General features: G+C 40.2%; 1 protein-coding gene across 3 annotated transcripts in view; it reads left to right on the top strand.

The window, feature by feature from the left end:
• Positions 1-14,517, top strand: part of mdga2a (MAM domain containing glycosylphosphatidylinositol anchor 2a) — a 908,723-nt gene that overhangs the window by 354,554 nt on the left and 539,652 nt on the right. For all 3 annotated transcript variants that reach the window (XM_072568467.1, XM_072568466.1, XM_072568464.1), the window contains exon 5: positions 6,266-6,398. In XM_072568467.1, the coding sequence (XP_072424568.1) occupies positions 6,266-6,398 (133 nt within the window). The remainder of the gene's footprint in view (positions 1-6,265; positions 6,399-14,517) is intronic.

The following is a 14,517-nucleotide window of genomic DNA, read 5'->3' as shown; positions in this document are numbered from 1 at the left end:
CAAATATTTCCCACATTATACTCCATCTTCCACATTTCTGACCACTGCAAAGTAACTTACCTAGTCTGTGTCAGACATTCAGTCCCTTTAATCATATTGAACAAAGGCTACAATGAGGAATACTTGAGTAGCCCAATATCTAACATGGAGGACAATCTCTCAACCTCAGAATACTGGTTCAGGAGTTCTTCAGGTCAGTCTCCTAGGGCCAGTCATCTTGAGCTCCTTTATCAATGCTATTTGCTCTATTATACCAGAATGGGAATGCATGCTGATGATTGCTTGGTTCAGTCTTATAATAAGTTCCTCAGATAATTAAACAGATTATGCCTGCTTGCAACAATACCTTGAGTTGAAGCTTATGCTAATAAGTGGCACAGTGCATTCATGCCACAAAATACCGAGGAAATGGCCATCTACTCTTGACATTCAATGGCATTGACATCTTTGAAACACCCACCATCAATATCTTTCTATTGATCAGAAACTGAACTGTGCACGGCATGTAAATGACATGGCTACAAGAGCAGGTCAGAGGCAAAGATTTAGTTCATTTAGTTTCTCTCTAAAACTGTTCAAAAGGCACAATTCAGTCAAAAGCCAATTATGTTTTATGTTTTGGCAATATATCGGTTTTATGTGTGTAACACGCGTTTTATTTCCAAGTGCTGCAGAAATATCCACGCTCTGGCTTCCAGCTTCTTGCTTTTGAGAATGCCCAGTGTGCAGATTAATCACAAATGATGGAAATGAATAGCCAGAAAAGTCTAGAAGACTTACACTGCAGACAAGGAAAAGCATGAAATAAAAACAAAATTGACACTTGTATCGCCTCTATAGAGAGCAACATTGGGTAAACAATTCAGGTTGACTGGCCCTTCTGAAACCTGTCTGGACATTGATCTCAAACATTAACTCAATCATTCTCTCTCCAGACATCATGAGAGACTGATTGAGTGTCCCCAGAGTTTCATGCTTCTTTACAAACTCAACAACAAACGGGTTGGGAGCAGGGTTAGTTGAATTAGACATTCAGTTTTGCTCTGCCATCAATAAAATCATGGCTGGTTTGGTTATTCCATATTTTTATCCACCCTGACATTCTCTCACCCTTTGCTTATCAAGACCTTGTCTACTTTATTCAAATATTCAAAGTCTCTGCTTCCATCATCTTTTGAGAGAAAAAGGGAAGCATAGTGGTTCAGTGGTAGGGCTGCTGCCTCACAGCATCAGGGTTTAATTCCACTCTCAGCCTGTGAGGAGTTTGCACATTCTTCCCATTTCTGCATAGGTTTCCTCCCATAGCACAATGATGTGTAGGCTGGGTGGATTGGCAATGGGAAATACAGTAATAGGAGTTTCTGGGTGGGATACTCTTTGGAGTAGGTGTGTTTAACCACAATGGGCTGAATGGCCTGCTTTCGCACTGCTTACAAGTGTTAGTTAAATTCAATTTTAATTCAAACCAAGATTTGCTACTTACTATATGTTTCATTGTTAGCCAATTTCAGTTTGAGATTGTTACAAAAGTGATAATTTTGTTAATATACTTTTGCCAATCCACACTAATGACTTGTATGTTCTAGCATGAAATTTGTAGGTGCTGATAGACAGTTGATCGGGCAAAGTTGCAGTCAGTGTGATGGGTTGAAGTGTGCCTATTTTAATACAAGAAGTGTCAGGAATAGGGGGGATGAACTTAGAGCTCGGATCAGTACTTGGATATCACAGGGGCAGGAATGGTTGTCGGATGTTCTGGTGTTTAGATATTTCAAAAGGAATTGGGAGGGAACTAAAAGAGGTGGAGGAGTGGCATTGCTAATCAGGGCTAGTATCACAGTTGCAGAAAAAGAAGTTGTTGAGGAGGGTTTGTCAGAGTCCGTATGAGTGGAAGTCAGAAACAGGAAAAGAGCAGTCACTCTACTGAGTTTTCCACAGACCCCACAGTAGCAACAGAGACATGGAGGAGCAGATTGGGAGGCAGACTTTGGAAAGATGCAGAAGTAACAGGGTTATTTTCATGGGTGACTTCAACTTCCTTAATATTGATTGGAACCTGCTTAGTTCAAATACTTTGGATGGATCAGTTTTTGTCAGGTATGTCCAGGAATGGAAATAGGCTGACTAAAGGGGAGGCCATATTGAATTTGGTGCTTAACAATGAACCAGGTCAGGTGACAGATCTCTTAGTCGGAAAGCATCTCGGTGATAGTGATCACAACTCCCTGATCTTTAATATACTCATGGAGAGGGATAGGAGCAGATGGTATGAGAAAGTATTTCATTGGGGGAGGGGGAATTACAGTGCTTTTAGGCAGGAACAGTGGAGCATAAACTGAAAACAGATGTTCTCAAGGAAATGAATGAAAGAAATGTGGAGGTTGTTTAGGGAGCACATGCTAGAAGTGCTGGATAGGTTTTTCCCACTGAGGCAAGGAAGGGATAGTAGAGTGAAGGAACCATGGATGGCAAGAGATGTGGAATATCTAGTCAAGAGGAAGGAGGAAGCGTACTTAAGTTTGAGGAAGCAAGGATCAGACAAGGCTTTAGAGGGTTACAAGGCAGGAAGGAACTGAAGAATGGACTTGGGAGAGCTAGAAGGGGGCATGAAAAAGCAGTGGTGGGTAATATTAAGGAAAACGCCAATGCATTTTACACTTATGTGAGGAACAAGACGATAGCTAGAGTGAGGGTAGGGCTGATCAAGGATAGTGGAGGGAACTTCTGCCTGGAGTCAGAGGAAGTAGGGAGGTCCTTATTGAATACATTGCTTCAGTATTCACTGGTGAGAGGGACTTTGTTGTTTGTGAGGACAGCATGAAACAGACTGATATGCTCAAACAGGTTGTGCTGGAAATTTTGATAAACATGAGGATAGATAAGTCCCCAGGGAACAATAGGATATACCCAAGGTTGCCACGGGAAGGGAAGAGATTGCTGTGTCTTTGGCAATGATCTTTGTGTCCTCACTGTCTATTGGAATGGTGCTAGATGTTTGAAGGATGTTTGAATAGGGATAATCCTGTTAATTCCCAGGGTTATCCCTAGTCCCTTTTGTTCAAGAAAGGAATAGGGATAACCCTGGGAATTACAGACCAGTCAGTCTTATGTCGGTGGTGGACAAATTATTGGAGAGGATTCTGAGAGACAGGACATGTGTTATTTGGAAAAACATAGTTTGATTAGAGATAGTCAGCATGGCTTTGTGAGGGGCAGTTCATGCCTCACAAGTCTTATTGAATCCTTTGAGGATGTGACAAAATACATTGATGAAGGTAGAGCAATGGATGTGGTGTATATGGATTTTAGAAAGGTGTTTGATAAGATTCCCCAAGATAGGTTCATTCAGAAAGTAAGGAGATATGGGATACAGGGAAACTTGTCTGTCTGGATACAGAATTGATTGGCCCATAGACAACAGAGGATGGATGGAAAGTATTCAGCCTGGAGTTCGGTGACCAGTGGTGTTCCGCAGGGATCTGTTCTGGTTTGTGATTTTTATAAATGACTTGGATGAGGAAGTGAAAGGGTATGCTCGTAAGTTTGCCGGTGACACGGTGCTTAGATAGTATGGAGGTCTGTTGTACGTTACAACAGGATGCAGAGCTGGGCTGAGAAGTGGCAGATAGTGTTCAACCTGGAAAAGTGTGAAGTGATTCACTTTGGAAGGTTGAATTTGAAGCTGAATACAGGGTTAAAGGCACAATTCTTGGCAGTGTGGAGGAACAAAGGGATCTTGGGGTCCATGTCCATAGATCCCTCAAAGTTGCCACCCAAGTTGATCGGGTTGTTAAGAAAGTTTGTTGGCTTTCATTAGCAGGGGATTGAGTTTAAGAGCTGTGAAATTATGCTGCAGCTCTAGAAAGCCATGTTTAGACCACACTTGGAATATTGTATTCAGTTCTGGTTGCCTTATTGTTGCTTTAGAGAGGGTGCAGAGGAGATTTACCAGGATGCTGCCTAGACTGGAGGGCATGTCTTATGAAGAAGTGTTGAAGGAGCACGGGCTTTCTCATTGGAGCTAGGAAGGATGAGAAGTGACTTGATAGAGGTGCCCAAGTTGATGGGAGGCATAGATAGAATGGATAGCCAGAGACATTTTCTCCAGGTAGAAATGGCTATCATGAGGGGCCATAATTTTAAGGTAATTGGAGGAAGGTTTAGTGGAGATGTCAGATGTAGGTTCTTTACTTAGAGAGTGATGGGTGCATGGAATGCACTGTCAGTGGTGATAGTAGAGTCAGATCCATTAGGGGCATTTAAGCAACTCTTGGATGAGCACATGGAAGATAGTACAATGAAGGGTACATAGGTTAGTTTGATCTTAGAGTAGAATAAAAGGTCGGCACAACATCGAGGGCTGAAGATCCTATACTGTGCTGTGCTGTTCTATGATTGAAAAACATATATGCACAGAAAGAATAATGGCATGTAAGTTCTTGCAAAGATATTTACATACTGTACTTGAGAACTGAACACTGACATGCAAACATACTTTGAGGTTTATGAATTTGTCATAGAGTAATGAAGCACTTAGGTGAATGTGCTCCCTTCTAATCCCTTGCCAATATGTTTGATGTTCAATCATCAAAGCAGTCAGATGTCCACTCTCGATTGTTTTCTCTTTTCATCATAGGATAAAAGTTCAAAAAGAGAGGAAAGATTGTTATCTTACCACCTGTCTTTTAAAAACGTGTAGAAATTTAAATTAACAGGGATGTAGGTTAGCTCGCTGAGCTGTAGGTTTGATATCCAGACGTTTCATTACCTGGCTAGGTAACATCATCAGTGGCGACCTCCAAGTGAAGCGAAGCTGTTGTCTCCTGCTTTCTATGACAGCCAGACTACTAAGACCCCTCGGAATCCTAGTAGCACACAAACCCACCAACACTCTCAAACAAAAGCTAACAAACTTAAAAGACCCATTACAACCCATGGACAAAACCAATGTCATCTATAAAATTCTATGCAAGGACTGCCACAAATACTACGTAGGATGAACAGGAAGAAAGTTAGCCACCAGGATACATGAACACCAGCTAGCCACAAAAAGACACAGCCCCCTCTCCCTCATAGCCCTACACACGGATGAAAAAAACCACCATTTCGACTGGGACAACACATCTATCCTGGGACAGGCTAAAGACATGCCAGAGAATTCCTAGAGGCCTGGCACTCCAACCACAATGCCATAAACAAGCACTTAGATCTAGATGCCATCTATAAACCCCTAAGAAAACGAACAGGAAATGACATCACCACAAACCCCAGGAACCCCATCCAGGAGAAAGATATAAATAGAAAGCAGGAGACAACAGCTTCGCTTCACTTGGAGGTTGCACTGATGATGTTACCTAGCCAGGTAATGAAACGTCTGGATATCAAACCTACAGCTCAGTGAGCAAACCTATACCCTAAACCTCAACCTGAGCTACAAACGTTTAAATTAACATTTGAATGTAGGGAAGTTGTAGTTCAGTAAAAGAAACTAAAAAGAGACAGGAATACTGGCTGGTCATCGAACACAGCAGTTATAATCAGACCAATATTAAAATGGAATGAATAAATTGAGGATTAATTGAGTAGTTAAAATAGAGACTGAAAATGAAATGTACTAGTGTTCATGGCTATCCTAAATTTGCCAAGAGCTTTCGTTTGTATATCATTATTGGATTATTTAGTTCAATCGTTCAATTTTAGAAAATAGCTCAAAAGGTAGAATCTTTGTGTTCAGGCCAATATCAGCAGATGAGGCAGAGTAGTTACTAAGATGGTCGAAGTGTAAAACTGTTTTCCTCAAAAAGAAAAATATGGCTGTGGACCACATCAATGATTAAAAATGTGCTCACCCTGCTTTGCTTGTAATTTGTGTTAGTGACCTCAAATGAGGTCAACTTCAAGTTTAGTATCACCACAAATTCAACAAATGATGACATCTTTAAAAACTGAAATCTAATTAGTTGAAATGCAGGCTGTGCTTTCCTCCTCACTGTGAATATTTCACATTTTCTAACATGTCAAGTTTGCTGTATAAGTTAAAGCCAAGCCTAATACATCAAACAGGTTCAGTTTCAAGAATATTTGATGTTGTTACATGATTTCATGAAATAATAACACTTAATTTTAAAGTTTGAGTTATTGAATTTTAAGTTTTACAGACTTTTGTGTATTACTACCTTTGGGGTGCTTTTGCACTAAGTGTATTGTTCATTCAGTATTACATTACAAAAAGTATATTCTTACTCAATTGCTATTTTTTAAACAGGGTGAAATAAAGATCCTGAAATTAAAGAATCTACGTCCTCTGGATTATGCGAATTATAGTTGCATTGCATCAGTCAGAAATGTTTGTAATATCCCTGACAAGATGGTTTCATTCAAGCTCAGCAATGCTACAGGTAGGTAAAGTCTCACTTTAAGTACAGCCATGTAGACAAATGATGCATGTTCAGGCACTTTGTTCCTCTTAATATTCAATCTGCATCCGCTGAGTCCTTTTTGATTTATGGTACTTTAGCAATAGCCCTGTAAGTTCACAATGTGCAGCACCACCCATGCACAATGTGGTAGGCTGCTGGAAGGAACCAATTATCCAAATCTATTCAAATGTTTGAGAGCTGAGATGCCCACTATCTATTTACACTGTGCCTTTCAGACTAGCTGTCAAAGTAATGCACCATTTTTTGTATGTACCTGGATGCATAAGGAAGGCAGTTTTAATATAATGCAGCTTCAGTTACATATATTGAACACTGTTTCTTCTGAATCACTAAACACTATCACGGTGATCTGCAGGTGAAAGTAGCAACAATGGATTTCACTTATGTTGCACCTTTAACCAACCAGAGTGTAATAAAACAAAATTTGACATTGAGTTAATTAAGGGAATACTATATTCGGGCAGGTAACCTAGCTCTTGACTAAAGTGGCTGCATTCTAAGGTGCAGCTCATTGGAGAAGAGAGAGAGAGAGAGTGAGAGAGATGCAGAGAGATTCAAGGAAACCATTCTAGAGGGTGAGTTATAGATGCCTAGGAGAATAAGCTCTAATGAAGAAAGATGAAAGCTGTGTGTATAGTAGACTCAACAATAGAGAAGTTCAGAAATTTGTAAGTGTTGTTGGATCGAAGGAGGTTGCTGAGATCAGGAGTGGCAAAGCCAGGGAATGATTTGAAATCAAAAATGATAGTTTTTAAAAATTCCGTGATTGTTGGACTAGAATCAGTGTAGGTTAGCAAGCAGTGTTCCTATAATGGATAAGGCTATAGCCTTGTCACGAATGCCGAATTGATGTACGACTGCAAACCTATTCACTTCAAAATCAAATCCATACTGTTAATGGGACATTGGGCAGTTTCAGTACATGTCATGATACTATGCATTGTCTCACTGAATGATAAACCTGATTCTATATCTGCCCCACTGATTTATCCGTTTGCGTGACTTTTGGTGAAAGCATATTCTAATTGCAGTTAGGTTTGTTTGATTCAAAATATTTTGACACAATTCAGCATATAGACTAGAGTGACAGCATTCACAGTAACATATGATTCAATCATCATAAATTGGCATTAGTATCATTTTACAGCTCTAACATGTCATTCATTTCAGCCTCCCACCTCAATGTATATAATTGTATGGTGCCTTACAATTCTACTGCATGCAATTTATTACCAGCCTCTAGTCTTAGTGTAAAGTATTTGGCTGCTATCTTATTCCACTCATTAAAAATGCACAATGTCAATGTATGTAATTAACTTCAACCTACAGCTCTAATATATGCTATTGATTATTACCTTCCAGCTCAACTTATATCATTGACTGTCAGCCTAACTATGTAACTTACTATGTTAGTGTGATGGATGTGTCTGAGCTTGACTTATGTTTTTTGCTCAGGGCACTGGAATTTTATGAGCATTGTTTAGTATTATTCAATACAAATTGTCAAGTAACTTAGCTTCAAAGCACAGGCTTTGCAGTTTAGAGCCCTGCAGGGTTATTGCTGGACTACAGTAAATCTACACAGTGAAATTTACTTAAAATGGTCATCATTGCAGAATACACAGCTACTCTTCACAAATAGATGGTTTCGAAATGTAGTTACAGGCCAAAATCAATGCTGTATTGACAAAATTATAGATGAATGGTCACTAAAGGATCTATGTATGTGAATATACATGGTTTTTGTGATCTTTAAGGTAATTTTCATCATACAGATTGCTTTCAAAGAAATGGTGAACATTTCATAAATAGTTTGCTATAATAGATTGGGGGTATTGGTGTGTAATGGAAACAATGTTTTCAGAGAGTTAGCAATTTAAATATATTTTAAATGGTTCTCTAGGATTACACCATAAAATGCAGAATATTACAGGAACAAACTAAAACACATTTAATTGATTTATAACACATGTTAAAGTTATCTTAGAAAGTTTACAAACAATGCAGCATTTAATCTTTTGATAGATGTCAAATGTTTTTCATGGTTTAGCTTTCTATTGCACAACACTGTAGGAGAAAAATTAAAATGCACAAGGTATAAGATTGAAGAATAGGGTAAATGCCAGGGTTTTAAAATTACACTTTATGATACTATTATGTACAGACCTGCCCCATTTATTTCTATACTCGCTTAGCATTGTAACTCATTTTTTTTTAAAAAAGGTATAAACCTTGTACTGAAATATCAGTAAGGACTTTCAATAACCAATTGATTGTTTATACATGGTGTCCTAGGTCATCATTTCAGGATCATGGATTTTAAACCATGACTTTTTAGTGTCAGTAACTTCTGCCAGTAATTTGGTAGAGTTTCTTTTTGGATGGACAGTCGGAGTCAAATTTGCATTGTAGTTGAAGTTATGCTCGCAGTAAGTGATGTTGAGTGTTGGAGCACAAAACTGGTCAAGGCACAGCTAAATTTTCAAATAACATTTTCTTCCCATCTCATTCAAAATTCCCTTTCCACATTGGGAGCAGATGTTTCAAATTCTGTAGAACTTTTAGACTTTATACCTGAGAAGACTCTAGGCAAAAGATATACCTCATAATTTCTTGCTTGTTGATGATTGTTGCCAGTTCAGAGCTGGAAATGCAGTGTAACATGGTCTTGCCCTCCTATAAATCTAGCTTCAGTCTTGTGGTCTCCATGAAGAACACTGGTGTAATTAACAGCCTGCTCTATGAAAGCCCTATTTGGATCTCAAACTCCCTGGCCAGATGTTGTCAGCACATAAATTCACTTCCCTTAGCTGTCTCTAGCTGTCCATAATTATGATGAGAAAAATGCAAGAACTGGCAAAGCAATTGTATCCTTCTTATACTTTATCCAGCAGTCTGGAAACGAGGATGAGTACGTCTGTAAGAAACACTCCTACCCACTCTGCTTTCTGCACGTGAAGCTTAGACTGTACCAATGTTAGGCTGAAAAGCTTGACCCCTTTTCTGTGAGCTACCTTCAAAGTTTCTGAAGGTGAGACAGCAGGACAAAATACAAAAAACTGAGGTCCTCACCCAAACTGACATGCCAAGTACAGGCCATAGTATCAGCCACAACTGGGGTGGGATGGTCATGCAATAAAGTCTGTGTACCTGTACCACATGGACTGCAGCAGTTCAACAAGAGATCTCACTACCAACATCTTAACAGAGTAATGGGGAAAGCTCACCCAAGATCATTACACTGGTACAACCAAACTAAATGTGCCCCTTTGAAAGTAAGCAGATTACAATTAGCGAGAAAATGCAAGGGACAGGTAACCCAGGACCAGATTTTTCAAACTACAGCCATCTGTAGGATCCCCTCCTCTTTGCAGCCAAAGCTTCTGGGTGCAGATTAGCCTCAGCAGTCACTTGTGTATACTCCAGAACTCTACCAAACACAAACAAAAACAGAAAAGCTCAGCAGGTCTGACAGCTTCTATAGAGAGAAGTCAGAGTTAATGTTTCAGGTCCAGTGACCCTTCCTCAGAATACTGTCAGTAGTCAACACACTCAGCTTCCCCTTGAAAGACAAGTGAGAAGGAGCTTCTGTGCAAATAAAATTTTCTATGAATCAGTGGCTTGAGGGAGGGTCATTGTGTGGGTGCAATTCATGAAGCAAACAAAAACACCCTGCAGGATAATATGTGTTAGCAGCACTTGTAACTGCAAATTCTATGAGTAATAAAATAACACATTCTGATGGTTGAAACACAAGCTAGAATTAGAGATATCAGTGTGTTGTAACAATGAAATGTTGAGTCACTAGATGTGTGATAAGAAGGCAGTAAATGGATACTAACTGACACTATTGTAGGAAGGTGCTTTCAACTGTAATCACTTCTTTGTCACAGTTACGCACATTTCTTTCCAGGTATTAACAACAAAAAAACACATCTGATGAAGAAACAGAACTCCTTTTAAAAAATTATGTTGTTGTTATCAGATCTTTCCACTACTTCTGGTCCTGGGTTACCTGTCCCTTGCATTTTCTCGCTAATTCTGATCTGCTTACTTTCGAAGGAGGTGCATTCTGTTTGGTTAGACCAGTGCAATGATCTTGGGTGAGCTTTCCCCATTACTCTGTTGGCTGGCACAGTTGCTCAGTGGTTAGCACTGCTGCCTCACAGTGCTGTGGACCTGAGTTTGATTCCAGCCTCGGGTGACTGTCTGTGTGGAGTTTGCACTATGTCTGCATTGGTTTTCTCTGGGTGCTCCGGTTTCCTCCCAAAATCCAAAGATGCGCAGGTTAGGTGAATTGGGTATGATAAATTGCCCATAGTATCTATGGTTGTGTAGGTTAGGCAGATTGGTAAAAACAATGACTGCAGATGCTGAAAACAAAATACTGGATTAGTGGTGCTGGAAGAGCACAGCAGTTCAGGCAGCATCCAACGAGCAGCGAAATTGACGTTTCGGGCAAAAGCCCTTCATCAGGAATAAAGGCAGTGAGCCTGAAGCGTGGAGAGATAAGCTAGAGGAGGGTGGGGGTGGGGAGAGAGTAGCATAGAGTACAATGGGTGAGTGGGGGAGGAGATGAAGGTGATAGGTAAAGGAGGAGAGGGTGGAGTGGATAGGTGGAAAAGAAGATAGGCAGGTCGGACAAGTCAAGGGGACAGTAACTGAGCTGGAAGTTTGAAACTAGGATGAGGTGGGGGAAGGGAAATGAGGAAGCTGTTGAAGTCCACATTGATGCCCTGGGGTTGAAGTGTTCCGAGGCGGAAGATGAGGCGTTCTTCCTCCAGGCGTCTGGTGGTGAGGGAGCGGCGGTGAATATGTCAGGGGAAAATGTAATATGTGAAAATGACAGAGTAGGGAAATGGGTCTGTGTGGGATACTCTTCGGAGGGTCAGTGTGTACTCAATGGACCGATTGGCCTGTTTCCACACTATAGGGATTATGTGATTCACTTCAAATGGTTCTACACTAACAATTTTTTATCCTTAAGCTACATGGAAACTGATGTGGGCAGGAATTACTTCACTGTACATTTTCAGTCTCTTTACCATCATGTGTCACTCTGAGAGTATCAATGGAGATGATGAGAATGAATAACCATCCTGTCACACGTCAGTATAAGCAGATGATTAAAGTCCAAATTTGCTACATCTTCAGAAGCATGGGAGCATACAAGTATGAAAAGCCCAACAGTCTTTTACTCATTTGTGTGTTTAGTTTTAGTCCAGCAGTGAATTGGTGCATATTTTTCTTCAGAGAGCTCCATGTTTTGGGATCTGTTTTGTGTTTCTTCAAGTGTGTTTATTATTTGCAAATGCATGGTTTAGGTGCTCTTTGGGTAGTGATGACTGCTATTTTGAAAGCTGAAGAGGCATTTAATTTTCAAACTACTGCCAAACCTTTAAACTGCTAATTTTGTTGTGTCCTTTATACTGAACAGACTGGAGTGATTCAATATGCATTGCATGAAGGGCAACCTTGCATTCTGTTAGAATGTAATCTTCTGAGAGTCACGTGGCAGTTCAATCTTTTAGTGACGTGGGCATAGGGAGTGTAAGTACCATTCTGTGAATTAAATTACCAAGGCTGGTGGGAAATAAAGTCAGTAAAGCCTGGAATTACACAACAGACCATTTAACAACGACAGAGAAATATAGGCAGGTCTATGTTTCATACGCTAGCTACCAGTTCACACCCTCTCATTAAAAGCATGAAGAACATACTTTTTTATATTTGTAAAGAAACTCTAAAATGGCACTTACTGAATCAGCTTATTAGCTGAAACTGAGCAAAATTCAATAGGTGGTCATGTGTTTTTAAATCTTTGTGGTTACGTTGTATTTTGCCCCTTCTTCAAACTGACCTATGGGTAATAGAAGTGCACATTATTGCATTCATAGTATATGCAAAAATGGAAGGCACTTTGGAATCAAAATGCATATCTTTGGCATGAAATATCTCGTTTAAATATTGCAGCACATTCAGCCCAAAAGTCTCCACACAATGATCCAATGTTAACAATCTTGCTTTAGAAAAGAAACAACTGCATCTGTGGTGAACATTTAACATCACATAAGAGGAGGTGAGCAATATCTTGTTCAGGTTTATATCGTGCCTTAATACTTAATATTTTCTCATCAGTCCGATTTTAAAAAAAGACAGCGAATAGTAGAACACATTTTGGAAGCAATGTGCCTCACATTGTCCACTCTTCTTCCTTTATGCATTATGGGAGCTGTTTGTTAGTTTAGTTAGTTTAGTTTAGTTAGTTTACTTACAGTGTGGAAACAGGCCCTTCGGCCCAACAAGTCCACACCGACCCACTGAAGCGTAACCCACCCATACCCCCACATCTACCCCTTACCCAACACTACGGGCAATTTAGCATGGCCAATTCACCTGACCTGCACATCTTTGGAGTGTGGGAGGAAACCGGAGCACCCGGAGGAAACCCACGCAGACACGGGGAGAATGTGCAAACTCCACACAGCCAGTCGCCTGAGGCAGGAATTGAACCCAGGTCTCTGGCGCTGTGAGGCAGCAGTGCTAACCACTGTTTGTGGAGGTTTCATCACCTGACCCATCACATTGCTTGGGAAATCAGTCTCTGAACTCTGGAGATGGCAGGCCAATCCTCCAAAATGTTGAGAGCACATTTTTGTGGACAATTTACACACTGGACTGAAGCAAAATAGATTGATGTTGCTATTTTATTGTAACATAGTTGAGTTAGGTACTGATTATCATCGGAATGTATATCTGGCTGTGCTACATTTACTGTTGGGTTGCAACTACATACCAAACCATGACGTTTTAGACCACCAGACACGTTAAAAACTGCAGAAAATATGTTCAATAACGCTCCAGTATTATGATCAGTGTTTCCCACCAATAAATGTATTTTTGAAAAGAAAAAAATCTGAAATTTAGTTACTTCCTAAAAGAATGGAGCCACAAAATTCCATGGTTGCAAGCAAATGAATTGTTATTGTACAAGAATCTTACAAAACAAACATTATATACTCTATTGAGTAATACAGTGTATAGGCCAGAATCAACTTAATTTAAACACAACTTAACCTTAATAGGCAAATTTTTGTTCATTATATATAATAGATTATACATTAAGTGGAAGGCACAGAAATACTCAGAAGATACTCAGACAGAGCTTACAAACTGGCCTGGAAATTTACTCAGTATATTTGTTGTCACTCGCAGTCACAAAATCCTTCAAAATGTTTTCTTCTGTTGTACTTGCCTTGATGCCCACTTCATTTGTCAGGATCGTAAGCCTAACCTGTGCTCACTTCAAAGGCCCTTTTCATCTGTCTCCAATATTCCCCACCACCCAGAGCTCTCCCTTTGGTCTTTTTCTTTGCGTCCAATCTCTCATGAGAACTGGCAACATGACATTGGCTGCTTTAATTTCTCTGTTCCCCTCACTTGACTGACCTGTCTCCCTCTGAATTTGCTACACTCTGTTCTCTCCAGGCTAACCCTGACTTTGTTATCAAACCTTTGTTTAGAAGGGTGGTGCTGTTGTCATCTGGTTTGCTGACCTCAACCAGACTGAGTGTCAATTCTCAAACACTTCCTTCTCTCTCCCCTAGACATTTCCAGGATTTGCCAGTTACCTCATCTCCTCCAGAGTTCTCCCATGCATAGCTTCCCATTTCAAAGTCCCCCAGACAAGCATAGCCCACTTCTACCTCCTTCCTGATTGACTGATCCATTTGATTTATTGTGATGTATACAGTGAAAAACTTTGTGAGCAGCGCAGGCAGATCATAATAAGCAAGGACATACAGATCATAAGGTGAAAAACACTTGGACAGATTGAGGCATACAGGTTACACCATGCAGGACTATATGCAGCAAGATCAACATTAACATGATCAATGCCATTTGAAGTTAGAGAATCCATTCATCAGTCTAATAACGGCAGGGAAGAAGCTGTTCCCGAGCCAGCTGTGCGTGTGTTGAAGCTTCTGTGTCTTCGGCCTGACAGAGGAGGTTGTAAGAGAGCATTACGGGGATGGGATGGGTCTTTGATGATGTTGGCCACCTTTTTGTGGCACGA

The sequence above is a fragment of the Chiloscyllium punctatum genome, chromosome 4, assembly GCF_047496795.1.
Source record: "Chiloscyllium punctatum isolate Juve2018m chromosome 4, sChiPun1.3, whole genome shotgun sequence".
Classification (NCBI taxonomy): domain Eukaryota; kingdom Metazoa; phylum Chordata; class Chondrichthyes; order Orectolobiformes; family Hemiscylliidae; genus Chiloscyllium; species Chiloscyllium punctatum.
This window is presented reverse-complemented; position numbering and strand designations above follow the sequence as displayed.